General features: G+C 36.0%; 2 protein-coding genes across 2 annotated transcripts in view; both read right to left on the reverse strand.

Annotated features, from left to right (window-relative positions):
* Positions 1 to 6247: 6247 nt before the first annotated feature.
* LOC106142305 (SET and MYND domain-containing protein 4) lies at positions 6248 to 21768 on the reverse strand. Its single transcript, XM_060953822.1, has 15 exons — positions 21366 to 21768; positions 20705 to 20963; positions 19935 to 20115; positions 17809 to 17953; positions 16372 to 16524; positions 15247 to 15381; positions 14368 to 14575; positions 13884 to 14082; positions 12874 to 12970; positions 11942 to 12128; positions 11070 to 11217; positions 9948 to 10085; positions 8511 to 8590; positions 7269 to 7345; positions 6248 to 6480 (listed from the first exon to the last, which is right to left on the reverse strand). The coding sequence occupies exons 1-15, from the start codon at positions 21554 to 21556 to the stop codon at positions 6288 to 6290; spliced, it is 2391 nt and encodes a 796-aa protein (XP_060809805.1). The 5' UTR covers positions 21557 to 21768; the 3' UTR covers positions 6248 to 6287.
* Positions 21769 to 24932: 3164 nt separating this feature from the next.
* The window catches only part of LOC106142296 (CUB and sushi domain-containing protein 3), a 33484-nt gene continuing 30689 nt past the window's right edge, over positions 24933 to 27727 (reverse strand). Inside the window, exons 10-12 of the mRNA XM_060953827.1 lie at positions 27100 to 27290; positions 26352 to 26354; positions 24933 to 25376 (exon numbers count right to left, since the gene is read on the reverse strand). Coding sequence (XP_060809810.1) covers positions 25040 to 25376; positions 26352 to 26354; positions 27100 to 27290 — 531 coding nt within the window. The 3' untranslated portion in view covers positions 24933 to 25039. The remainder of the gene's footprint in view (positions 25377 to 26351; positions 26355 to 27099; positions 27291 to 27727) is intronic.

Here is a 27727-nt window from a genome sequence, read left to right on the forward strand (position 1 = left end):
AAATAAATAAATAAATAAATAAACAGCGACTCTCATGCGATTGAGTTTTTGAAAAAAAATTCAGGTCTTTTGGGACTAGCCGAGCGGCAACATGTTTCATACCCAAATTATTAGTTAAAATGGTACGGATCGACTCGTGAGATACAGAAAATTCGGTGGCTATCTCTCTCAAAGTTGAATGAGGATTTTCAGTCACTATTTCCTTCACTTTTGCGATGTTAACTTCAGTTGCAGACGTTGATGGCCTACCAGAGCGAGGCAAATCTTCCATCACATCTCGACCGCTTTTGAACGCTTTGTACCACTCATAAGCACGAGTTTTTGATAAAGTCGATTCACCGTAAGCCTTCTGTAACATTTTCAGTGACTCCGAACACGATATTCCATTGGCAATGCAAAATTTAAGACAAACTCTTTGTTCGATGTTTTTATCCATTATGAAATTAGCAATACACACTAGATATGATATAACTAAAAATAGCACTGTATTTAATGTAAACAACAGATGCAACTCAAACTCCGCGCCAAAATGGAAAACAGTTGTGCCAATCTAATAACAACAAAAAAAACAAAAATTTGAATTTGGAACCATAAATAAATAATCCATTCCCGATACTTTTCTGACTGAATGTATGATTTTAAATTAATTTTTGAGACTTTATAGATATTCAAAATGTAATTAAGTATATATTTTTTGGAAAAAATGAGTCATCTAGCCTATTGTGGGATAAGGAACGGGACGAATAAATTAAGAATTATAAGCCTGTCCGCGTCTCTATTAGGATTATAATTCTATCTGCGGCCCTGAATTAAATAAAACAAACGGGGTGAGCTAAATAAAACCATTTAATAAAGATACAATTTTCAAACATTTGACATTCATTTGGCAAATTATACGTTTCGCCCAAAAATAAAATGGGGCCGTGGATATATGTACAATTTACTTTTTGTACCACTTTTTCATTAATAGACACATTGCACATATAAATAGAACTAGATTATTATATTGCGCACGTAATAGTGCGCGGTAGTCATGACATCGCTTATGGAAATATGTAATACAAATTTAATTGTTTGTTGTATAGTTGTTTAGTGTATAAGATAGGCCAAGATGCAAGTTGCAACAATTGTAAACTTAATTCATCGATGAAATAAATCGATTCAACAAGGCTGGGTTGTTTTTTTTACTCGCATTTTGTAAAGGATTAAGTAAAACACATTTAAAATCTATAATATATATAATGACACAAATACATATGTATGGAAATGACATATTAAATACATATTGGATTATATCATAGGCACTGCAAACCAGTAATTATGTAAGTAGATGAAAATACATTAATAAAGTGTGTCATTATAACATTTTTTTTTATATTAGGTACATAGACTAGAAGCCTAAAACAATTAAATAGAAACGAAGAACAAATAACAAAACACGCTTTAAGAATCATTATCAAAATCAGCTTGCCGGTACCTTTTGTCTTTACTATGTAGGTAACTTATCAACTTGCTGTTGCTAAGTCGTTACGTGCTTTTGAGGTCCAGAATCATAGCGCTATGCAGACTGTCCGCATTTCAACGGCAAATTGCAATTCGTATACAGTCACACGACTACACGCCGAATACAATTTAACTGTATGACTGCGAGGTAGGTTTGCATGTCCACTGAACGGGAATTATCCGTTGGATGATAACTGAAATGCCGTCCGTCTTGTTAGAGCCTATAATCACGTTCCAGCCTTAGCCTCCATAGTATGGATACGCGCGACGACCTTTTTTATCGCGCGCAAAACTATCGCTTTTTCGCTTTTTATTATGACGTGATACGGGACAGCGATAGTTTTCCGCGCGATCGTGTCTTACAAGAAGGAAAGGAGTTTGTAGTCAGGTTATGTTTCAAATTCTTCAATTGTTATATAAGCAATAAATTAAAAAAATTAAGCCACTAGCCATGAACGTGTATTACGTAAGCGATGCTAATCTTATCTCGTTTTTTGCGTAAGTTATAAAAATTTGATACAAATACATATATTCATGGGATGAATAGTGGAAGCCAGTCCTTACTAGGTATGGCTCTCTGCGAAATAGTTGCAGGTGCATACTTCTAAAATTGCTTTTTATCAAAACATAGGTACCACGCGGTTTTTTTAAATATTACAGCATAAAATACCATTGGTATATCGCAAATGGTATATGCAATGTATTTTACATAATAATAATAGATAATTAAAACAAAATTGATCATAAATACATGTCTGAAAAATATAACAATATGAAAATGCGTTATTTTATACAATCTATTAAACTACTGCAAATATTAAAATCTCACTATTCGTTTCTTTATTCCACCTATATTTTAAGTCTACAGTGTATATCTATCTATGCACTCGTAATTAAAGTATTATCAAATATTCTTCTCATCATTCTGAGATCAATTCATATTGGTGCACTTGTCTTAATGTAGACATTGTGGTACAGTACCACCACTTTAATAAGTTACACCGATGTACCTGCGCAGAAATCAATTTTTGTCATGGCGCGAAAATATCTGCGCCAATCACAGTGCGCCATTTGAACGCGGGATCAAAACCGTTCTCTATAGGCTAATTGCGTATGCGCCATGTCTGGAGTTCGCAGGAGCGCCACGCCGTCGCGGCGTCGCGGTAGGTGTACAACGAGCGAGATACACGACTCTTGTTTTGGGATTTCAAATCCTATGTAGTAGCAATAAGTTCGTTATTTCCCTAAAGTTTTCATTCGGCCAGATTCGGCGGTCGGTTGTACTATTCTGCGCCGTCGAACAATGCCGATGTAACTTAAAAAAGTGGTAGACCTGTACCGGTACTGACATGATCAGAAACCGAGTACCCAGGTCTAGGACAGCCTTTGGTACTGGTCACCGTCTCATTACAAGTGATCGAAACGCACGCTGAAATTAGGCCTTAGTTTCTTGACGAGAACAAAAATTAGTGCTCGTTATAGTCTTGAAATCTAAATCTAAGAAATATTTGTAAGTTACATAGTTAAGAGTCGACTATATGCTCAAGTTTTCATAAAAATAAACACTTTTAATCGACACTTTATATACCACACCAACTTAAACTTGTTTTCTTTAGCGAGTATATTTTGATGAAAAAATAATTTGCAAATGAATACGAGATTTGAGCATACAGGAAAGTCTTATCTTGTGGTTATTTTCTTATATTTATAAACTTATAAGTCATACCCTAGTTCAAATATAAGTCACACGAAGATTACATTTACTCTTATTGCTGCTTAACTACAAAAAAATTCTACCTGCTAAAAAAATTATAGGAAAATATTTCCTCTTCAAAAATATTCGTCTTAATTTATGAAATTGTCCTATAATATTTTTTACAATGAAATTGAGGACCAAGCGGACGCACTGACTTAGTGAAATTACTGCCATTATTACACTAAATATATACAATATGAAAATAACATTATTATAGGTATAATATTAAAATTACATTTTATCAATTCACTGGTTGCAATTGGTCTTAACATCGTCGATTACTTATTTCGATTATATTTTGTACTGAATAGCAGTGACGGATATAATAAGTAATATATATAATAAAAAAAATTTGTTATAATTTTCCACTTTACATTATTTAAAACACAAGCTGTCGTATCCAAGTATCGAGAAATTTAATTCTATTTTTATATTTTCTAAATAAGTAAATATATATATGTATATACAAGGGTCGATTCACAAACGTCGTCAAAAAGACTCATTATCTCTCTTTCTATAGGGTGTGTGGTAAATAGCGGTACTTATTGAAAGGGGGCACTCAGTATCGTTATTCTCGTTCCAAATAAAGAAGAAAATAAAGTTTTATAAAGTTAAGCGTACTATGCCCTTAAATATGTAACGCGATTTACCAGACACCCTGTATGTTTTAAAGCCATTAGGCTTTACCAACGAGAACGAACTGAATATATTTTAGCTATAAAAAAACTACTGTACTCTATATCTACGATAATAGTATAGTAAACTAGCAAATGTTGTTTTGCCATATAAATAATGTTTACCTAAGTAATTTCTAGTACAAAAAAATGTTAAGGGTGGACAACCCTTATCACCAAGGGGTATGAAAAATAGATGTTGGCCGATTCTCAGACCTACTCAATATGCTCACAAAATCTCATGAGAATCGGTCAAGCCGTTTTGGAGGAGTACGGGAACGAACATTGTGACACGAGAATTTTATATATAAGATGACAAGTTACGCAAAGCCATACCTAATTAGAAAGTGTAATAATACATAAAAAATATGTCTTATTTTGTCACCAATTAAACACACCTAAATGATTTTCAACATTTTTTGCAGATTCCATGGTTACAGGACAGGTCTACTGAATTTCAACAAAAAAAAAGGTCTTTCTTTGTAGAACTCGCCGGTGTCAACAATATTTATTTTATTTTACCATATGATTTGCTGTAAGAATAGAATAGAATAGAAGAATTTGCAATTTGCATAGTTAGTATAGCTACTCGTACATATAATTTCGTTAATTACAACTAATGAATGTTACGACTTAATATTATCTTATGAAAAAGTTAAACGAATAACGAACTAGTGAGAAATGTATTGCGAAATACTCACAAATTGTGCGTGCATACTTGTAAATTCATATTATTGCTGTTAATTTTTAAATACGATATACCTACTTAGAATCCACTATAAAAGGCCTTATATTTAATTTTCATTAACTACCCTCGTAGCATATGACGCGCGACGCCGTTTTCATCGCGCGAAAATCTATCGCCGTTTCACTTTTCATTGTGAATTGAAACGGGATAGCGATAGATTTTCGCTGGCTGTTCTAATGCTGTGAGACACGTTTGTACAAAAAATATGTAATTATATAGGTATATTGCTTTTTTGTCATATTCGTCTATATAGTATTAATATATATCTATTTATGTAGCATCCGTATGTTTTATAATTGTAGAAAACAAATATAAAAATAATAAAATTCGTTGGTAATCTATTTAATGTATTTTAAAATTATCGAATCTAAGTCTCAATATTAGCTGGTCTAGTTATTTTTTTTTGCTTTCAACTTTGCTGGCAACAATGAAAAAATGGCGCCTATGAAGTTGCGGTCAAAAAACTTCTATCGTGTAAGTGTCTACAAAATATCCGTATCTAAAAAAGTGACTGACTGACTGTAACTCACAACCCAAACCGCTAGGTCTGGAGATTTGAAATTTAAATTAAAGTTACGCCGATAATAGAGATATTTCGTTTTATTCGTGTGGAGCTGTTCCTTTGTTACATGTTACATATATATATAATATTATATATTTGTAACTACAGGATAATATAAAACATCCTATATCGTGTAATAATCCTGATAACATATAATTTTAATAGTCTTGTATTATTCCGATTAGTCTGTTAGACTTGACTCGTGTCTACCCCGTAAGACAGATACATGATTTTATGAATGTATATATCAGGTATATATGAATGTATATATGTATATCAGGACAATAATACTGTATACAGGGTGACATTTAAAACAACTGCATCCTTTTAAACATAGACTATACCCATGCTTCTGAGCTGTTTGAGCCTATTTTTATTTAAATTAAACATCATCATTTTCACATTTAAAGACCCTCAAAAACTACGTCACACGCTTTATTAAAGACCAATACTACAAAAAGAAATTAAAAACTAAACATGTAAATAAATGTCTGAAAAATAAATTATTTTTCTAGTAACAAGATCAAGTAAAGTACAGAGTTGTCGAGATCGCTCAGCTGAATGAATTGTGTCGTTGACCTCTGAATCTTACGCGTCGCTTTTCCGCCGGCCGGGGTGATATGACGTATTTAGGATCGTGGGTTTTTGATACTTTTATTTTTTTTCGTACTTTCTGAAATATGAACCGATATTTTTCTTTTAACGTTTTTAAATATCCTTTAGATGAGTACACTTAACAGTTAAATTTATGCAGTTGAATTAAAAGTCACCCTGTATATATATATGTAGATAATACAATATAATTATATATAGATTTATACATGCATACTTTATTCCGATCAGATAGAACAACTCGCGCTCAAAGCTATATTTTGAGGTTATAATGTAGGTTATGGTGTATGCAGTCGTCATTGGGAGCCCTGTTGTCCATGAGAGACAGAGACATGATTATATATACATATATATATATATTTATAAATATAATTATAAATGTATACTACATCATTCCGATCAGATAGAAATGAACCTCAACAACACTCAAAGCTATATTTTGAGGTTATAATGTAGGTTATGGTGTATGCAGTCGTCATTGGGAGCCCTGTTGCTGGCCAGCAGAGCCGCCACCGTGGCCTCCTGCTCCTTCAGCCGCTTCACCAAAGGTTCCCAACACCCGTAGTTCAGGTCCAAAAGCTGGACCGCCTTCTTTGTTATTTTGTGCGTTTCGAGACACCAATCTCTGTGATGAGGAATTAAAATTTACTTTTAACGTTGACGTGTCATCGAAGAATGGTTACTTGTTTTCGACAATAAAAAAAATTATCTTTCTATATATCTTGTATCTTGTAATGCCGTGTGGTCCCCAGCACCAAAACAAAAAGAATAGGACCACTCCATCTCTTGTCGTAAAAAGTGACTAAGGGATAGGCTTATAAAATTGCGATCCTTTTTTTAGGCGATGGGCTAGCAACCTGTCACTATTTGGATCTCAATTCCATCAACAAGCCGAGCAGCTGAACGTGGTCATTCAGTCTTTTCGGGACTGTTGGCTCTGTCTACCCCGTAAGGGATATAGACGTGACTATATGTATGTATGTTCTATATATCTTTATAATCACTTCTATATCTGTTGCGGTGTAGACAGAGCCAACAGTCTTGAAAAGACTGATAGGCCATTCAGCTATTTTGCTTAATGATAGAATTGAGATTGAAATAGTGACAGGTTACTTATATATGTTTATAATCACGTCTATATCCCTTGCGGGGTAGACAGAGCCAGCGATCTTGAAAGGCTGACAGGCCACGTTCAGCTGTTTGGCTTTAAGATAGAATTGAGATTGAAACAGTGACAGGTTGCTAGCCTATCGCCTAAAAGAAGAATCGCAAGCTTATAAGCCTAACCCTTAATCGCATTTTACGACATCCATGGGAAAGAGATGGAGTGGTCCTATTCTTTTTTTTTTCATTAGTGCCGGGAACCACACGAAAATTTTTGATTTAATTTTATATAATAAAAGTCATTCTGACCTGTAATCAGGATTGTGGGGTGACCTTATGATCCTCGTCAGCATTACTTCAGCCAGCTTCCTCAGCTCGTGCGCCACCTGGGAACAATATCATTAGTTTGTATTATCACGTCTCTAACGAATAGAATAGATTTATTATCAAAATTGGATAAAAGGTATCACTTATTGACGTCACACTTAAATCTAATTGTGTAATTGCACGCAAATGCATCTCAACTGTGTTTTTTATAATGTTTTGTTTAACTCTGTATTTTATGTCTGTAGCAACTGAATAAAAGTTTTTATCTATCTATCTAATTATAACTACTACCGCTTCCAAAGCGCATGTGTAGATGAAGCGGCGGAACAAACTACACTGCAGCATTTTCATCGGACGACGACGGAAAAAAGACGTGATAAACCTCTTCATTTTGAAGACGGTTAACAAAAAGTACATAACGATCCACCTCGGCCATCTACCAATGACATTTTTCCAAATTATTTACATTAGTTTGAATACTAACCGATGCACTTACGGCGAGGGAAAACATCGTGAGGAAACCTGCACATTCAGGCAACTGGATGTGTAACCATGATCGATTCAATGCGGGTTAGGTTCCCCTGCAAAGGTTGCGGAGGTCAGACGGGAGTCGCTTCGTGTAAACACCTGACTCACCCAATCCAGGATCCACGGTCAAAGGCACACCTCGGGCTCTTCTCCAGAGTGGTGAGGATAAATAAATAAATAAATATGTACGGGACTAATTACACTGATTGAGTTAGCCTCGAAGCAAGTTCGAGACTTGTGTTACGAGATACTAACTCAACGATACTATATTTAATAATAAATACTTATATAAATAAACATCCAAGACTCAAGGAAATATGCAGGGATCGTGGCAAGTGGAAAGAGGTAGTCTCTGCCTACCCCACCGGGAAAGAGGCGTGATTTTATGTATGTATGTATCCAAGACTCAGGCCAATCAGAAAAAGTTCGTTTCTCATCACGCCCTGGCCGGGATTCGAACCCGGGACCTCCGGTGTCACAGACAAGCGTACTACCGCTGCGCCACAGACGCCGACAAACGAAAATGAAAATGAAAAATATTTAATTTGGAAACAAGAACAAGTACAATTTAAGTAACATAGGATAACGATGACATCTGCAGAAGTTATGAAACTGTGTTGCAGATCTCAACGCCCACCTCCAGAAAATGGAGGATGCAACCGGGACTAAAGCGAGGAGGGAAGATGACGCACATACCTCGACGCTGAAGGAACCATATTGATATTCCAGACTCTGTATATTCTGTTTGATGAGTTCCACGCTTTTTGTGAAATCACCTGAAAAAAATATGTAGGTATAGAAAAATACATATATGAAGATTTTTGTATTGCTGTAAAAATTCATATGCGTGTGTAGGAAGTATAGTTATAAAGTTATTTAATTCCTAGGAGAAAAAAATCAGTTTAAGATGTCAATGTTATTCAACGTATAAATTAAAAACATGTAACAATGAAAATTATTTTTGACATCTCTCTAATAAACAACATCATGGCAACCGCTGCTATGGCGTATACGTATAACTAACTAATCGTGATAGAACTATGTTTTTTAACTTCGTTCCAAAAAATCCCCCTTTGAAAATTGGATTTCAATAATAGGATGACAGTCATGAAAAGACTGATAGGTCACGTTCAGCTTTTTGGCTTGATTTTAGAATTGAGTACAGTGTTATATATACGATAGCCGTGTGGTTCCCGGCACCAATAGAAAAAAAATAATAGGACCACTCCATCTCATTCCCATGGATATCGTAAAAGGCGACTAAGGGTTAAACTATTAAACTTGGGATTCTTCTTTTAGGCGATGGGGTTGCAACCTGTCACTATTTCAATCTCAATTCTATCACTGAGCCAAACAGCTGAACGTGGCCCATCAGTCTTTTCAAGACTGTTGGCTCTGTCTACCCCACAGGGGATATAGACGTGACCACATGTATGTATGTTATATATACATATAGGGTCAGGTCAAAAGTACCCGAAACCGCCGAGCTTGCATGAAGAGAGTTATGAATGTGGATGAAGCAAAGGAAGTATGCAGAGATCGTGGCAAGTGGAAAGATGTAGTCTCTGCCTACCCCTCCGGGAAAGAGGCGTGATTTTATGTATGTATATAGACATGGTGACATTTAAAACAACTGCATCCTTTTAAACATACACTACACCCATGTTTCTGAGCTGTTTGAGCCTATTTTTATTTAAATTAAACGTCATCATTTTCAACACATTTAAAAAACCCTCAAAAACTACGTCACACGCTTTATTAAAGACCAATACTACAAAAATAAATTAAAACTAAACATGTTAATAAATGTCTGAAAAATAAATTATTTTTCTAGTATCAAGATCAAGTAAAGTACAGAGTTGTCGAGATCGCTCAGCTGAATGTATTGTGTCGTTGACCTCTGAATCTTACGCGTCGCTTTTCCGCCGGCTGGCGGGGTGATATGACGTATTTAGGATCGTGGATTTTGATACTTTTATTTTTTTTCGTACTTTCTGAAACATGTACCGATATTTTTCTTTTAACGTTTTTAAATATCCTTTAGATGAGTACACTTAACAGTTAAATTTATGCAGTTGAATTAAAAGTCACCCTGTATAGGGAAACCAACATCAAGCGTTCATAATACCATACCTAGATCCGCGTAATATCTAGCCAGGCGGTCTGCCAATGCCCTGAGGCCCGTGTGGTGCCTGTGCCACACCTGTTGCTTCACTCGGAACGCCGCCTGGCTCCGCTCGCATTTCTGCTCCAGTGTGCCCGCGCTGTCCGCTTGAATATTACAAGATATATTAGAATTGCAAGTCAGCTAACAAAAAATATTTTAAATAAAAGAAAATATTAAAAACTTCTTTAAAACGAGATACGAGTATCTCGTAACACAAGTCTCGAACTCGAATTTTGAGGCTAACTCAATGTGTGTGTAATTTTCCCGTAGGTATATATTTATACAGATAGTAGCGGGTATATACCCTTGTGGGGTAGACAGAGCAAACAGTCGTCAAAAGACTGTAAGGGCACGTTCAGCTTAATGATTGTATTAAGATTCAAATAGTGACAGGTTGCTAGCCCATCGCCTAAAAGAAGAATCCCAAGTAAATAAGCATATCCCTTAGTCGCCTTTTACGACATCCATGGGAACGAGATGGGCTGGCCCAAGTATATAAGCATATCCCTTAGTAGCCTTTAACGACATCCATGGGAAAGAGATGGACTGGGCATATTCTTTTATTCTACTAATGCCGGGAACCACACTGCACTATATATTTATTTATTGTTGATTTAATTATATGATAGCAATTTAAATATAATATTATTAAACGATTTAAATAATAGCACACTTATGCAGCCACACAGTATAGCGTTTATTTTTGAAGGGAAGAAGAGATACAAATGACATTGACACATGTCGCCATAATGGAAGGCGCCAAAATTTAAATATACAAAATTTTTTTTGCCGTGTGGTTCCCAGCACCAATACAACAAAGAATAGGACCACTCCATCTCTTTCTCATGGATGTCGTAAAAGCCGACTAAGGGGTAGGCTTATAAACTTGGAATTCTTCTTTTAGGCGATGAGCTAGCAACCTGTCATTATTTGAATCTCAATCCTATCTTAAAGCCAAATAGCTGAACGTGGCCTATCAGTCTTTACAAGACTGTAGGCTCTGTCTACCCCGCAAGGGATATAGACTTGGTGATTATATGTATGTATGTATGTTTTTTTTTTTTTTTTTGAAATGAAATCCACCTCACCCTGAGCCAACAACTCGTCCGCGTGATCTATAGCCGCCAACGCCCTGTCCAGCTGGAATTCGGCGTGACACTGGGGGCACGCGGCCCTCCTACCGCCACAAACCACGGGGCCCTTGCACGACTGACACGCGTACGCGGTGAATAGCAACTGGTGACATAATAAACATATTATATTATGTGAATATTACGCGGATGACTCTAGGAATAAAAAGTGCCTTTAAGTACTAAATTTCTCTTTGTTTATGAAAAAGTAAAAATAGAACTTAAACTATAGTGTTTGTGTCTGTGTTTGTGTTTCATTTGTGTTAGTGTATGTGTTTTTGTGTTTATATCTGTGTCCGTGTCCGTATTTGTGTTTGTGTTTCATTTGTGTTAGTGTGTGTGTTTGTGTTTATGTTTGTGTCTGTGTCCGTGTCTGTGTTTGTGTTTCATTTGTGTTAGTGTGTGTGTTTGTGCTTGTGTTTATGTTTGTGTCTGTGTCCGTGTCTGTGTTTGTGTTTCATTTGTGTTAGTGTGTGTTTGTGCTTGTGTTTATGTTTGTATCTGTGTCCGTGTCTGTGTTTATGTTCATTTGTGTTAGTGTGTGTGTTTGTGCTTGTGTTTATGTTTGTATCTGTGTCCGTGTCTGTGTTTATGTTTCATTTGTGTTAGTCTGTGTGTTTGTGCTTGTGTTTATGTTCGTGTCTGTGTCTGTGTTTCATTTGTGTTAGTGTGTGTGTGTTTGTGTTTGTGTCTCTGTCCGTGTTTGTGTTTCATTTGTGTTAGTCTGTGTGTTTGTGCTTGTGTTTATGTTCGTGTCTGTGTCTGTGTTTCATTTGTGTTAGTGTGTGTGTGTTTGTGCTTGTGTTTATGTTTGTGCCTGAGATTCTTACCACAAAATCCTTCCTCTGGCCGTCGCTACACGCCGCGCAGTTACAATTGAACATGTATTGAGCCTTCAACTGCGCCCGGCGATGCGCCGTAGGCTCCCTGGCCTTGTGCGGCCCGTAGCAATTGAGCACTTCCGCTCCGGGGTGAAGTTCTCGGCCGCAACGGATTATGAGGCGGTTGTTGTGAAAACTGAAAGTGACAAAGATTGATGTGATGCTCAATGGCACGACAAAATTCTAATTCGAATTCAAAAATTTTTATTCATTATTATAGGATATAATAGTTCATACATACATAAAATCACGCCCCTTTCCCGGAGTGGTGGGCAGAGACTACCTCTTTCCACTTGCCACGATCTCATATCATATCGCTTAATAATTGTCAAATCTTTTGGTTTAACAACATTGGTTTGACGTCAAATAAACATAATAATAAATCTTTACTTGAGACATAGGTACCATTAAAATATGATAATTACAGAGTTTTAAAATAAAAAAAAACATTATTGCAACATTAATTGTCACATTAAAAACTGACAATAAAGGGGGGGTCAGAGTTATAGTTAAACCAAAAAATAAATAATAATAATAACTTTGTAAGGCAGAAATATAGACAAACAATGTCGCTAACTGTCGGTGGATATCAGTCTTTCTGGCCAGTTCTATCAAAAATGCAGATGAATAGATAAGAATACATTTTATTACACATAAATTTAAAATCACGTCTATATCCCTTGCGGGGTAGACAAAGCCAGCAGTTTCGAAAATACTGATAGGCCACGTTCAGCTGTTCGATTTGCTAGCCCGTCGCCTAAAAGTAGAATCTCAAGTTAATTAAACATTTCCTTAGTCGCCTTTTACGACACACATGGTATTCGTCCTATTCTAAAGCGCCGGGGACCCACACGGCACTGCCGTTCACTCGGTATACATACGTGTTGATGATATTAGGATCGCAAGAGTGATTCATCATGGCCGCCGACGGATATATGGCGGTCGCTCGCCTCACTTCCTGTTCGGACACCGTGCACCCTGGAACAATTCATATATCAGTAGGTATGTGGGTTGAGAACGTTTTTTATTTGAGTTGTTTCGTTATTTTTAGTTATTGCTAGCACTGGCAACATTTATTTTGGAAGAAAAAAATGACGTAAAATGTCAAGGAGTGTGAATGAAAAAACCTTTTAAAGAAACTGAAAGAAAATATTTGTTTTGCTAAATCTAACTGAGTAGTAATCCCACATATATATAATATATGTTTTTACATACTATATAACATTACTCAGTCAGAAAATACTTGTATTCTTGTTTGTAACGATTAAACTCCAAAAGTCATACATACATATAATCACGTCTATATGCCTTGCGGGGTAAACAGAGCCAACAGTCTTGAGCGGACTGATAGGCCACGTTCGGCTATTTGGATTTAAGATAGAATTGAGATTCGAATAGTGACTATAGAGGTTGCTAGCCCATCGCCTAAAAAAATAATCTCAAGTTTGTAAACCTATTCCTTAGTCGCCTTTTACGACATCCATGGGAAAGAGATGGAGTGGTCCTATTCTTCCTACCAATTTATATGACATTTAGAGATAAAAACAAAATTTTCAATAATATGTAAGTATGATGCCGTGTGGTTCCCGGCACCAATATAAAATAGAATAGGTAATAATATTAGTTTGAATACTAACCGGTTCACTTACGGTGAGGGAAAACATCATGAGGTAACCTGCACATTCAGGCAACTGGATGTGTAACCATGATCGATCCAATACGGGTTAGGTTTACCTGCAAAGGTTGCGGAGGTCAGACGGGAGTCGCTTCGTGTAAAAACCTGACTCACCCGATCCAGGATCCACGGTCAAAGGCACACCCCGGGCTCCTCTCAAGAGTGGTGAGGATGCAACCGGGACTAAGACCAGAAGAAGAAACATATTATCATCACCTTTAGCGTCATCATCATCGAAGGTCATCAGCGACAAGGTCGCGTGTCCATTACACACGAGCTGTCCGAGACTTCGCAACATGAGCGCCGCGGAGAAAGTCTTCAGCTGGGGCTCTGTCAGCCTGTACGGCATTCTAGACGTGAGATGCTCGAAGAACTCCGTGTAGCTCTCCAAGTAAATCGTTAGCATCACTGCTGTCTAAAAAAAGAATATTAATACATACATATAGTCACGTCTATATCCCTTACGGGGTAGACAGAGCCAATAGTCCGGAAAAGACTGAATGGCCACGTTCAGCTAAGAATATTAATGCACTTAATAATAACACTAGATGTTGCCCGCGAATTCGTTCCTTGAAAAAGTTCACTGGTAAAATATAAATAAGAGCTGACCCCCTATATTGCCCCCTTAGAGAAGGTGGGGGTGAGAAAATTTGTAAACTAGGGGAACTTGGCAAGAAAAAAAAAACCTTTAAATACTTACCAAAGCATACTGTATATAATCGAAATTGTTCATCTTATCGAAATTGGTCACGAGATTGAACATCCTGTAGAATGGCGGTGAGTCCGCCCTGTATATGTTGAGGTCATCGACCTTAGAGTACGCGGCGAACAGTTCCTCGGCGGTGGTGGGCGGGGGTTGACCGCAGGGGACGGGGGGAAACCCCGCGTTCGCTGTTATAAGTAATACTCTGAAAAAGATATATATATATATATATACAAAATAATAATAATATTAGAGATCGTGGCAAGTGGAAAGAGGTAGTCTCTGCCTACCCCTCCGGGAAAGAGGCGTGATTTTATGTATGTATGTATGTATATACAAAATAAATACAATATTCAAGGAAAAGCGTGTCCAGTTCTAACATTTAAGTACCTGAATTTAAATAAAATAGAAAAACAAAGAAACATCAGGACATCAAAGTTATAAATTCTAAAATTTACATTTAAATTTAAATTGGAATTCAATATGTTTAATATACAGAACTATTCGATGATCTTTGTCGGAACTTGTTTTTATAGAAATTAAAACTGCACTTTCTGAAATAACTCACTGAAATTATATTTTTAGTATTAGGTATTAATCCATGAAATTATAAAAAATTAACTAAATTAATACATTTTACATTGTAAAATACGCACTTCTCTTTTTTAAATATTTTGTGCAATATTCTATTTTACTTCTTTTTTTCTTAGTGGCCAGTAGTACCACTTTCAAATTACTCAATACATAAATAATTTGAATCGTTCATCTTTATGATTTATATTTAATACAAATTTGTTTGAAATTGGAATATAAAAAAAAATAATGACTAAATTTAGGCCAGTATCACCAATTTAAGTACATATTAATTTAACTCACCTTATAGCTAAATGCGCTATACCGATGGCCCCGAAGAGGTCGGCTTGCATTCCCACGCATTCCCAGCGGTGGAAGGGATTCCCGCGGGAGCGGCACGACAGGGAACAGTACACGCTACGGGAACAGATGGCGCAACTGTTAAAAAAAAACACGTAATCAAATTAAAACTATGTTCTATATATTTTTTATTTGTAATTAGATTATGACCAAATGGTTCCTGGCACATTAGAATGGGACCACTCCATTTCTTACCAATGGATATCATAAAATCGACTAAGGGATAAGCTTATAAATTTCAGATTCTTTATGTAGGCAATAGGCTAGTAACCTGTCACTATTTAAATCTCGATTCCATCATTAGGCCATACAGCTGAACCTTTCTGTCTTTGCGAAACTGTTGGCTCTGTCTAACCCGTAAGTAATAAAGACTGGCTTCAACACCCAAACAAACCTGCTGAGTCCAGCTAGATATATGAAAATGGTCATGTAGGTTTCTTATATGGTCTAGGGGAGCACTTTGAGGATTCGCGAAATTCCAGCGGGAACTGAGAATAGCAGGATGCTTTGTTTCACGTGATGAAATATAAATAAATATAAATATATACGGGACAAATTACACAGATTTAGTTAGCCTCGAAGTAAGTTCGATACTTGTGTTACGAGATACTAACTCAACGATACTATATTTCATATTAAATACATATATAGATAAACATCCAAGACCCAGACCAATCAGAGAAAGTTCTTTTCTCATCGCGCCCCGGCCGGGATTCGAACCCGGGACCTCCGGTGTCACAGACAAGCGGTCGCCACCGTCGTCAGATGAAAGAGAGGGGAGATGAACTTTGACGGCCTCTGTGGCGCAGCGGTAGTACGCTTGTCTGTGACACCGGAGGTCCCGGGTTCGAATCCTGGGCGGAATGGAATCCAGGGCGTGATGAGAAAATAACTTTTTCCGATTGACCTGGGTCTTGGATGTTTATCTATAAATGTATTTATTATGAAAAATAGTATCGTTGAGTTAGTATCTCGTAACACAAGTCTCGAACTTACTTCGAGGCTAACTCAATCAGTGTAATTTGTCCCATATACATATATTTATTATTTATTTATTTATGAACTCACGGCACAGGACTGTATGTTATCGTACAGCATGTCTCGCATATAGGCTGCTTGGAAGGCAACGCTACCCACGCGTACGGCTCCTCTGAGAAGATGACGTCGCCGCGCCGCAACTCTTGCGCAGCCACCACGTACCTGCCCGCTGTGTCGCTACGTCTGTTAGAAAAAGATACATCTTCTTATATATAAAATTCTCGTGTCACAATGTTTGTCTCCGTACACCTCCGAAACGGCTTTACCGATTTTAACCAAAATTTTGCATGCATATTCAGTAGGTCTGAGAATCGGCTAACATCTATATATATTTTCATACCCCTAAGTGTTAAGGGTTGTCCACCGTAACATTTTTTTTAACTAGACATAACTTCAATATTATTTGTATTGCAAAACAACGTTTGCCGGGACAGCTAGTATATATACATATATGTATGTATATATATATATATATATATATTAGTATAAAATAAATGTGCCGTGTGGTTCCCGGCACCAATACAAAAAAGAATAGGACCACTCCATCTATTTCACATGGATGTCGTAAAAGGCGACTAAGGGATAGGCTTACAAACTTGGGATTCTTTTTAGGGTGGACTAGCAACCTGTCACTAGTTGAATCTCAATTCTATCATTCTATCATAACACCAACGTTGGGAATTAAAATATTGAACTGGCAACACTCATTATTCTAATTCACTTTTAATAAATCCGCAATATAACGAGTTGTGCAACATTTTTGGTGAAGCTATATTATTAGTACTAGCTGTGAAATAGTTATGTTCGGCACCATTGAAGCCCTCAAGGATGAATAATTTTCCCCGTTTTTTTTTCACATTTTGCATTATTCCTTCGCTCCTAATAGTTGCAGCATGATATTATATAGCCTAAAACCTCCCTCGATGAATGGTCTATACAACACAAAAATAATTTTTCAATTCGAACCAGTAGTTCCTGAGATTAGCGCGTTCAAACAAACAAACAAACTCTTCAGCTTTATAATATTAGTATAGACTAGCTGTGCACGCGACTCCGTCCGCGTAGAATGGTTATTTAGGGCATCATTGAAGCCCTCAAGGATGAATAATTTTCCCCAATTTTCTTCACATTCTCCATTACTTCTTCGCTCCTAATAGTTGCAGCGAGATATAATATAGCCTAGGGCCTTCCTCGATGAATGGTCTATACAACACAAAAATTATTTTTCAATTCTAACCAGTAGTTCCTGAGATTAGCGAGTTAAAACAAACAAACAAACAAACTCTTCAGCTTTATAATATTAGTATAGATGCAGCATGATATAATATACCCCAAAGCCTGCCTCGAAGAATGGTCTGTACAACACAAAAATAATTTTTCAATTCAAACCAGTACTTCCTGATATAAGCGCGTTCAAACAAACAAACAAACTCTTCAGCTTTATAATATTAGTATAGATTTATTTACCTAAGCTCCAAGGCTTTAGAGGCGGCGACGAAGTTAGGGTTGTCTCCGTTGAGGCACGATGGCAGCGGCTCATCAGCATCAGGCTGCAGCAACGGGGTGTGCTGGAGACTGTCTTCCAGCTTCTTCACGTAACGCTCGAACTCCGCTATAAATACAGTGGAAACTTATAAGTGCCGTGTGGTTCCTGGCGGTACCAATGGAAAAAAAGACTAGGTATTCTTATTTACTTACTTATTTTGTTCTGGTATAATTACATGGTACAAAAAGTCATTATGAACTTGGAACAAAGAATAAGTGCCGTGCGGTTCCCGGCGGTACCAATGGAAAAAAGACTATTCTTATTTACTTACTTATTTTGTTCCGGTATAATTACATGGTACAAAAAGAAACTTATATTATGAACTTGGAACAAAGAATAAGTGCCGTGTGGTTCCCGGCACCAATACAAAAAAATAATAGGACCACTCTATCTCTTTCCCATGGATGCCGTAAAAACGACTAAGGGATAGACTTTTAAATTTGGGATTCTTCTTTTAGGCGATGGGCTAGCAACTTGTCACTGTTTGAATTACAATTCTATTTGAAAGCCAAATAGCTGAACATATTTGGCTTTCAGATAGAATCTAGCCGAGCTCGGTCCTATCAGTCTTTTCAAGACTTGAAATTTGGGTAGGATGATGTGCTGTTGATTACTTCAATAAAGATAAACAATGCCCCATATAGTCATTAATCAATATATTATCAAAATCACGCGTATTTCCCGGAGTGGTAGACCGAGATATTACTACTTGGCAGAAACATACTGTTTTTTTTTTAATTTATTTATTTAAACTTTATTGTACAAAAAAAAACAGTGCCGTGTGGTTCCCGGCACCAATATAAAAAAGAATAGGACCACTCCATCTCTTTCCCATGGATGTCGTAAAAGGCGACTAAGCGATAGGCTTACAAACTTGGGATTCTTTTTTAGGCGATGGGTTAGCAACCTGTCACTATTTGAATCTCAATTCTATCATTAAGCCAAATAGCTGAACGTGGCCATTCAGTCTTTTCAAGACAGTTGGCTCTGTCTACCCCGCAAGGGATATAGACGTGACCATGTGTGTGTGTGTGTGTATAGCATAATTGCCCGCGCAGAACGCAATATTCCGATTATTACCGCAATTCCTTTGCTTGGTACACTCGTACCTCTCTTCATGTAAGCTCTTCAATACTCTTGACCTGACCATCCGCCAAGTCGTGCCTGATTTGTTCATAAGTACTATAGCGGGTATTAGGTTAAGTTTAAAATTTGTTTTATAATTAATATTTAAAGTTTTTATTTATTTGTAAATTATATCGTATTTAACTTTCTGCTGAGTCCGGCCCCTAGAATACGGTCCTGTCTCTTAATAGAATACCTAGCGCCCGGCAATTTGAAATCGCGGAATCTTCTATGAATTTCGTTGCGTTTTTGTTTAATAGTTTTTTGTTTCTTTTCACAATTTTTCCATCGATTATATTTTAAGTTAGTGTATTGTAAAAATAGTATCCTATATATATTTATTTTGTTAATCGTGTTTTCTTTACTTAATTCGCAAGTTGCTATAGCACGTTCATGCAAGCCTTCCAACTCTCCTTGTAAATTTGGTAAGTCTGCCTACCCTTTCGGGAAAGAGGCTTGATTTTACGTATGTACCTATAAATTAAAAGTACCTACATTTTAGAATAGAATAGATTTATTGTCAAAATAAGATACAAGGTATCACTTATTGACGTCACATCACTTAAATCTAATTATAACTACTACCGCTTACAAAGCGCATGTGTAGAAGAAGCGGCGGAACAAACTACACCGCAGCATTTTCATCGGACGTCTATATACAAATATAGATCACTTAAATCTAAATCATGGACGAATGCACATTGCCTACATTAAAAAACATGAATGAATGTCGAACTAGTTATTTCAATACGAATTTCTCAATTCTATAATTAAGCCAAATAGCTGAACGTGGCCATTCAGTCTGTTCAAGACTATGGCTGTCTACCCCGCAAGGGATATAGCCGTGACCATATGTATGACATGTAGAATTTAGTGCCGAAATGAGATGAACCTCCTCGAAAGTAAGTTTTATAAACATTACCTGCATCAGACTTAGACAAGCGCAGACTAGCTGCGTGTGCGACGGCTTGTTGGAGCGCCTCGTGCGACTTCTCCCTGTCTTGGAGTTCGAAGTGGCAATCCGCCTGTCGGAGCAGCAATCTGTGGCGTTTGTCGGTCGGGAAGCCGTGCGTCAACGCCAGTTCTATGTCTGACAAGCTCTCCTGTAAAGCGATGTTTAGTGAATAAATTTTTTGTGCAAAGTCTATATCTTTATAAGTCTATATCATACTAGTACTAATATAATAAGTTTATTTGTTTGTTGTTTTATCGCGAGTTATCTACCGAACCAATATTCTTGAAATTTTAAATATGTATATATTTAAAGAAATTAAGAATCTGAAGAAGGACATAGGGTATTTTTCGAGGTAATAAACTATATTCCCGTGGGAATTCCGAAATATCTGTATTATTTTAAAGTCGTATCCCTGGGTTAAAGCTAGTTAATATATAAAAGAAGTCACCACCTAATTGACATACAACAGACAGCCTAACTATTAAGTCATATTTTTATTCTGTCTCGTTTACACTCTGTATCTTCTATTTCATTCATTTACTATGCTATAATTACGTTTTGTTTGCCATACGCATTCTTTGAAATTAATAATTTTTATTTCACATCTATATGTATATTCTTACATTAGGTACTTAACAATTCCCAATGACCAGCTTTTAACAGCCTTTTAAAAGCCATTAAGTAAATGAAGCAAAATAAAACAATAATTATTAAATATTCCTTTCCAAATGACTCACCTTAAATTTCTTCATCTTCAACAAGGCAGCAGACCTGTTGCCCAAAGCCAAAGGGAAGACATCTCCGTCCTGGTGCGCGTACAACACGCTGTTAGAATAGAATTCCCAGCTCTCTTCGTAGCAAGCCATCCTGAACTTTTCATTGCCGCGTTCCTTCCACAAGTTGGAGATCTCGTCACATTTCTGAGCCGTGTGGACTTCTGAAATCTTCTTTGCATTCCCCATGTGCAGCTCTTCCAACCAATGAAATAGAATCTTTCTATGGAATAATGAGTAAACAAATATAAGTACTGTGTGGTTCCCAGCATCAATAGAAAAATTATAGGACCACTCAATCTTTTTTCCGTGTATATTGTAAATGGCGGTGTTTTTGCAATGGTCTAGCAACCTGTCACTATTTAAATGTTAATTCTATCAGTAAGCCAAGCAGTTTAACATGGCCTTTCAAGACTGTTTTCACTTTTATGCTATGTTTGTTGAACCACAAGCTTTGATACCAATACTATTGAGTGTTCTTGAAATTGTACACTATTCTGCCCTATAAGTTCTACCACCTGTACACTGAATATCTATCTGTAGGATGCGACTGATCACATAACTATACTGATCCTTGTAATAATGATCTCCTTGAGTCAACACGCTAAGAAAAGTTGAATATTACCTTACGCGCTCATTGTTGTAGAAGTAATTTATAGTGTCAATTTCGTTCTCCCTCGTTCTGTCGATTTTCTTCTCTTCTGAAGAGAGTAGAAGCAGCATTATTTCCCATCGTTTAACGCAGTCGTCGCGTAGCTTTACTTTTTTCATTTTGTGCGAGGAATTCGACATGTTATCGGCACTTTGTAAAGGCATGACCACTAACACCAAAATTTTTTCAAATTAAACTTATTAGGCCATTAATTTTAGCATAACATTATACCTAATATCTTATTTCTAAAATCTATAACGCTATTGAATATTGTCTTCCAATTCCTAACTTGAGTGCAGTGCAGTGCAAGGAGTTTGATTTCATCCACCCTTCCTCAACCAAATTCCACCCCTTCCAATTATTCACAATTATTTTCCCTCAACCGACAGATTCAGATATTGACAGATTGTTGTTGTTTTGACATTTGACTGAGTGTTACGTTCCTTTCTAGCCAAAATCATGACAGATAATTTTGTTAAAATAATTACACATATTTTTATTTAAATCTGTGACAGATTATATTATACATTTATTTATCGAGAGCCGACGACTCTCGAAAAGAATGATATAATTGAAACTGCGGAACACTAATAAATACTTACTAAGTATGTATATCTATCTACCAATGCATTGGCTTGAGAAAATAAAGAATCTGTAATATCACAGAATTAATTCATTCGAAATAATACTTATCGAATGTTTATTGATATTGAGTGATACCTGTTATTTTATGGGTAGTGGCGTAGCAATATATATGAAGAGGACATTAGCAACTGACCCCATTTATTTATCACTGGCACCTATATTTATCGCAAAGGGTACGAGTTTTCTGCGCTCACAAACGTCAAAAAGTTTTAGGAAAATTACTTTCTATGTAGGTAAATAAAGTGATGTTTTAAAATTTATGAAGTTGTATATTGTAATAATTATGATATTGAGATTTTATTTATACAACAAATGAAACCACATAAAGTACAGATAATCACAAATTTATTTATAGTATACCCATTTCGATGCAATACAATTTGACACAATTTCTTTCACCGTTATCCATTCATTTGCAAATGTTTTATATCTACTTATCATCGTTTTTTTCACTTCGTTGTAGGTAGAACGTATATGCACAAAATCCTCTAAGCGATTTAATACAAATATAAATCGAAACTATTTGCTATTTCGTACTCAATAAATAGAATTGTCGATTTATTATTATACTTAATACTACGCTAATGTGCTTATATTAAAATATCCTTGCACAATTAAGTATTTCACATTTTAAAATATTATTATTTACATAAAGTTAGGTAAAGTTAGTAATTAGGTAATCGTGTACCTACCTATGTATAGATTGTGCAGGCTCGTGAAATAAAGTGAACGTACTTTGGAAAAAAGAGAATAAGTAGTTCACTGATATATATATTTCTTGTTTCCAATTAGTTAATTATTTTATTATATTATACCTACATTATTACAAATGTCCATCAGCGTTAAATAAATGTAAACTTTCAGATGACGTTTAAAATATTTCACGAGCGATAAAGCGAGTTAACACAACTTTTAGTAAACTAAAGCTGTATTTTACAAATAACTAGTATTCCACTGGTTTTCAGTAAACGACGCTTTAATGCAGTTTCCCATCTTTAATTTAACGGTTTACTTAATTAGAGACCAGTGTCTACTGTTCAAAATTTAATAGAGTAATATTTTTATAAACGAACGGATCACATTCGAAAAGTATTTAGTGGGGTTAAGTGAAAATGCACTTTGACAATATGTATTAAAGATGCATTTTTAATTTAATGTAGCATTAAAATACATGTGTCAGTAGACGTTTGGCCCCACGAAAACAAATTATAATATGAAAATGAAGTGAATTTCCTTACGTTTTAAAGTAGGTAAGATTAACATCGAACGTTTTCTTCACAATATTCAAAATAAAATCATATTGTTACCAAAACACAATAAAGGTTTAATATGAATAATACGACGACAAATAATTGATATGGTTTTTCGCAGAAGCGGAGTTGTGTCATTTCAACCAATCACAACGCTTACATTTTAGCTAACATAATTTTATTTTATCATCGCTGTTATTTGGTCTATTTTGATGCTTGATTTTTAATCTGTGGCAATAAAAACGCTAGAAAAGTAAATTATTTTAAATTTTTAAACCTATAAAACGTTCGTTAGAAATCTTACTAAATGATGTCTGCCTGTGTAATGGCACATTATTATTTACGATTCAAACCAACGTACTCGCCGATACAATGACTTGTACTACTGTTTTCGAGCAATACAAATTAAAAAATACTTTGTACCATTTGTAGATATGAGCATACATGTCATAATATTGAGCGATACCCGACATTGGGAGCTGTTTTATAATGATTTGTGGGTTGTGGCATAGCTGTGTAACAACCAAAAGTACTTGTGTAGGCATTAGGTACATAAAAAATGTTTGAATAATTGTCAGCAGTAGTTCTAAAAAAAAACATGATACTTCCTTTCTTTCTTTGATAAAAGCGGCAGGAATTATTAAAATCAATCATTATGAAGCCGGGGAGCTCATGCAGTCTGGTACCCTGGGGCACTTTTCCCCTTTACCCTCCGATCCCTATGCCACCCCTTATAAGCGGTGTTTCTTTCATTTTACTATATCTTAACATATTTTGTTTTGGTTACGTACCTATAATTCAGCACGATTTAAAAAAATGAATTTTTTTTATATAATTTCCTGCATTTTGTAACCCATAAACATTACAAGACCAGTTCCCAATAACAAGCTTTATTTTTCTTGAAAGTCCACTAACTAAATTTATACCACATTATTTTTAATAAGTATATACTTACTATAAAGGTACCTAACCTATTACACATTGATTATATTTTCACAGTTTTTATCTTACAATTATGTTTAAAACGAGTCACAAAAGAAAGTTAGAGCAAGAACAATGATTAACTTCAATCTCATCTTAAAAATATAATTATTTACATATAATTTTATATTCGATTACATATAAGGTACCTAGGTTTTAACATAAAAATGATGATTTTTGAATGTGAATTGGTCCTATAGATTCTGCAAGTGAAAATGTCTAAGAAAAGATCAAGGTAATCATAGATAAGCAAAAAGTTTTGTAAATAAATTATTAATTAATAAAATACTTTAGAAGTCTAGAGTAATCATGAATAATTATTTTTATAATAAGTATAATAATAACACAGGGGTAGTGTACGATATTTTGTTTTATATTTATAATTAACATGGGCGTAAATCAACAAAGAATAAGATAATGAAAACCTGCGCAGTTATTTGGTTCAGTTTTATTAATGCTAGCTGCATTTTAGATAACAGCTAGATCACATTAAGACATCAAAGTACCTAGTCAAATAGAAAATACTTCTTACAATTTACCAGAAAAAAGTAAAATTTACCAATGTTTTTCTTTATGGTCAAACTTAGACAATGGAAAATGTCAAAAACAACGAATCCTGGAGGGAATCGATAACTTCACTGTCAAATTTTTTTTTTATCCGCTTTCGTATAAAGAAACGTTAAAAAAAAGTATTAATTTGAATTTAGAACCGTTTTCATAACGGTTAAAAGCGACCCTGTAACAACATCGAATATTGATCTTAAATCTAAATTAATATCTAGGCTTATGATTATGGTGGGGACGATGAGGCCAGTCGGAGTGTCTGGACTCGCGGTGGTGGTGGTGGTGGTGGTGTCGCCGTTTGTCCCTCGCGTGGGGGGCGGGGTAGACGTCGGACACCACGAGTTCAGAGCCGTCCTTGGGGGCCTCCCTGTCGTGTCTCCTATGGCCATGTTTTCCGCCCGCGGCCTCATGCAGTTCCTCCCAGGCCTGCCTGTAGTACCGGTTGAGGCCGCTCCGCGACTCTGATGACGATGAGTCTAGTGACGCTACGGTGTTGCAGTCGGGCGAGACGTGGTGACGATAGCGTTTGCCGTCGTGGTTTTTCCTGTCGGTAAGAAGAACCGTTATTTTTCTAGAACATTCTGTATTGTTAGTTAGACAGCTGGACGATGGTCTAATTGATTTAACACGAGTAGACCGTCTCTGTTATGCCTAGGTATTAACTCGCTAGTACATTATGTGTTATTTATTATGTAGTTTTACCAGAATAGTGCTATGGAGTTTACCTATAGGGCTTTAATTTGAACAGTAGGTATAAATTTACGTAAGTATATGTATAGTCGTAATTTAAAACAAATATAGTTAAACATAAATAGGTATATTTTGTATTCTGTAAACATAGGAACATTGTGCTAGACATAAAAAAATACTAGATATGTGTGTAACAAATAGTGTTTTTGTATATACAGTGGTAGTGATTGTGCAACAAATTGTAATTATTTGTACATTGTAAATCGCTATTCAAGTCGTATTAACTAACTATTTATAAGTTACTTATACTATTTGTGAAACGAAACGTTATTCTTTTTTTAAATAAAGTATCGCCTATATAAACGAGTGATTTTTACTTTTACGTGACGGAGTGCGCGTTGGCGTGCTTTTTCGTGCCGTGCTGTGCTGCGCTGCCTGACACGGTGGCTACGATAGAATGCCCTAACACTGGAATCGTTTATATCGTAAACAAAAGTTTAGCATAAGCTACGTTATCTTAACGTTCACCATCGATAGGTCTGCTTAAACAAAATATAGACTGAACGCACTTATTCATTTGCTTAAAGTATTGTGTCTACGTATTGATCCTAAATTAAAATTAAAAAAAAAAAATTAGGAAGTTTAAATTTCGAAGTTTGATACTGACCACCTATTTATTACATACACCTTTTTATACACTTTTTTCGTCCTATCAGCCACCATGTCGACGCGCTGTACCTTAAAATATAAACGCACGCTATAAAGGATTGGAGAAATGTCCTGCGCGGTGTGTGTGTCGATGGGCCCTCACGAATTCCCGCCTCCCGACCTGCTGGTCCGGGAACGGAAGGGCCAGGAGGGTGTACCATCTTGAGGGTAGCTCGCGGACTGCCGCTGGAGGATGCTTCTGACCTCCGCTGAGGCCAATAATACGGGTTTAATTTAATTGAAATTCGAATATTTTCATTTTAATTATCATGGAATAATCCCTTTGTGTGTTCTAAGTTTAAATGAAGTTTATGAAGACTGTCTTCTTTCTTGAAGAGTATATGAGAGTTTAAAACATTATATTCATAAATAACCTTATTCATCTACAATTAGGGCTTATCTTCATATCTTGCCTCCTTCATTCTTTTTCATCTACAATATTTTAAAAGGCTAATTACTTTGTCTAACATAAGAATTAAGAAAGTAAGTTGGTTGTTGAAATGGAAAGTAAGAGGTTTTATATTTTAAGGTACTCATGTCATACCAATAGGGGCTGAGAGGAGACGAAAAGGAAACCGCTGAAGTCAGATACCAATAAGTTTGTCATTTTAAAATATTCTATCTGGGTGACGACTATCCTAAGTAGGTACCTAAATGACGAAAACATATTCATGATTAACAAATACATGTGAGTTAACTAGCCAAACGCATAACGTTTATGTAAGTATATTAACGTTTATCGCAAAATTCCTAGCTGAGCACTAAGTACGTGGGAATTCGATGAGTATTTATAACTGTGGTATCACATTCTTCGAATGGCCCGCACAACACTATTTCCGTTTAAATTTCGAATCGAAGCAATAACTCACCTCCTTACAAGGATTACAATGGTGGTAATAATGGCCACTAAGAAAACAAGAGCGCCAAACGCTCCTAGTGCAACAACGGCGCCGAGGTTCAATCTGGCGCCAACCGTTTCTCTTCTTTCGCCATCTACGGATAACGGAACGTTGACGCGAGGAGTCTGTTCCGCGCGAATGTTGTTGCCGCTGCCGAGAATCTGAAAATTTAAATTTGGAATATTTTAGCTTCCATTTAATTTATTTTTTTCTTTTTTTATACCAAACATTTGACTTGGCAAGAGAAACAAGGCTATACAATAATGGTACTATTAAAAAATTCTGGCAATCTGTTATGGTTAAAATCCGTGAGACCCTTTTTTGTAGTCTGGTAAAAAAAGCGACATTCGCTCTAACGAGGCTCATCGGCGTGATGAAGCATGTCGTGTCAACCGCATCTAATTGATTCGCGTAAACAAACACTTTCACTCACGTTCGTCACATCCGAGGCTCGCTTCCCAAAATGGCGAATCACGCTTTGTCCCACCATATTTTAAAATGTCATCACATAAGGCTGAAGTTTTCTAAACTGTTTGGATAACGATCTAAATTACAATAGAACAGTTTTTTAGTCGGCCCGCATATTAAGCTGTATCTA

The sequence above is a fragment of the Amyelois transitella genome, chromosome Z (genome assembly GCF_032362555.1).
Source record: "Amyelois transitella isolate CPQ chromosome Z, ilAmyTran1.1, whole genome shotgun sequence".
NCBI classification, from domain to species: Eukaryota; Metazoa; Arthropoda; class Insecta; order Lepidoptera; family Pyralidae; genus Amyelois; species Amyelois transitella.

Bases quoted from the DNA above. Each gene is read 5' to 3' on its own strand.
- LOC106142305 (XM_060953822.1), bottom strand. From the start codon at position 21,556: ATGCCTTTACAAAGTGCCGATAACATGTCGAATTCCTCGCACAAAATG. The intron at 17,954-19,934 runs GTAATGTTTATA...CTGTATTTATAG, and splicing joins CTTGTCTAAGTCTGATGCAG to CGGAGTTCGAGCGTTACGTG. The intron at 15,382-16,371 runs GTGAGTTCATAA...TTTTTTTAACAG, and splicing joins ATAACATACAGTCCTGTGCC to TTGCGCCATCTGTTCCCGTA.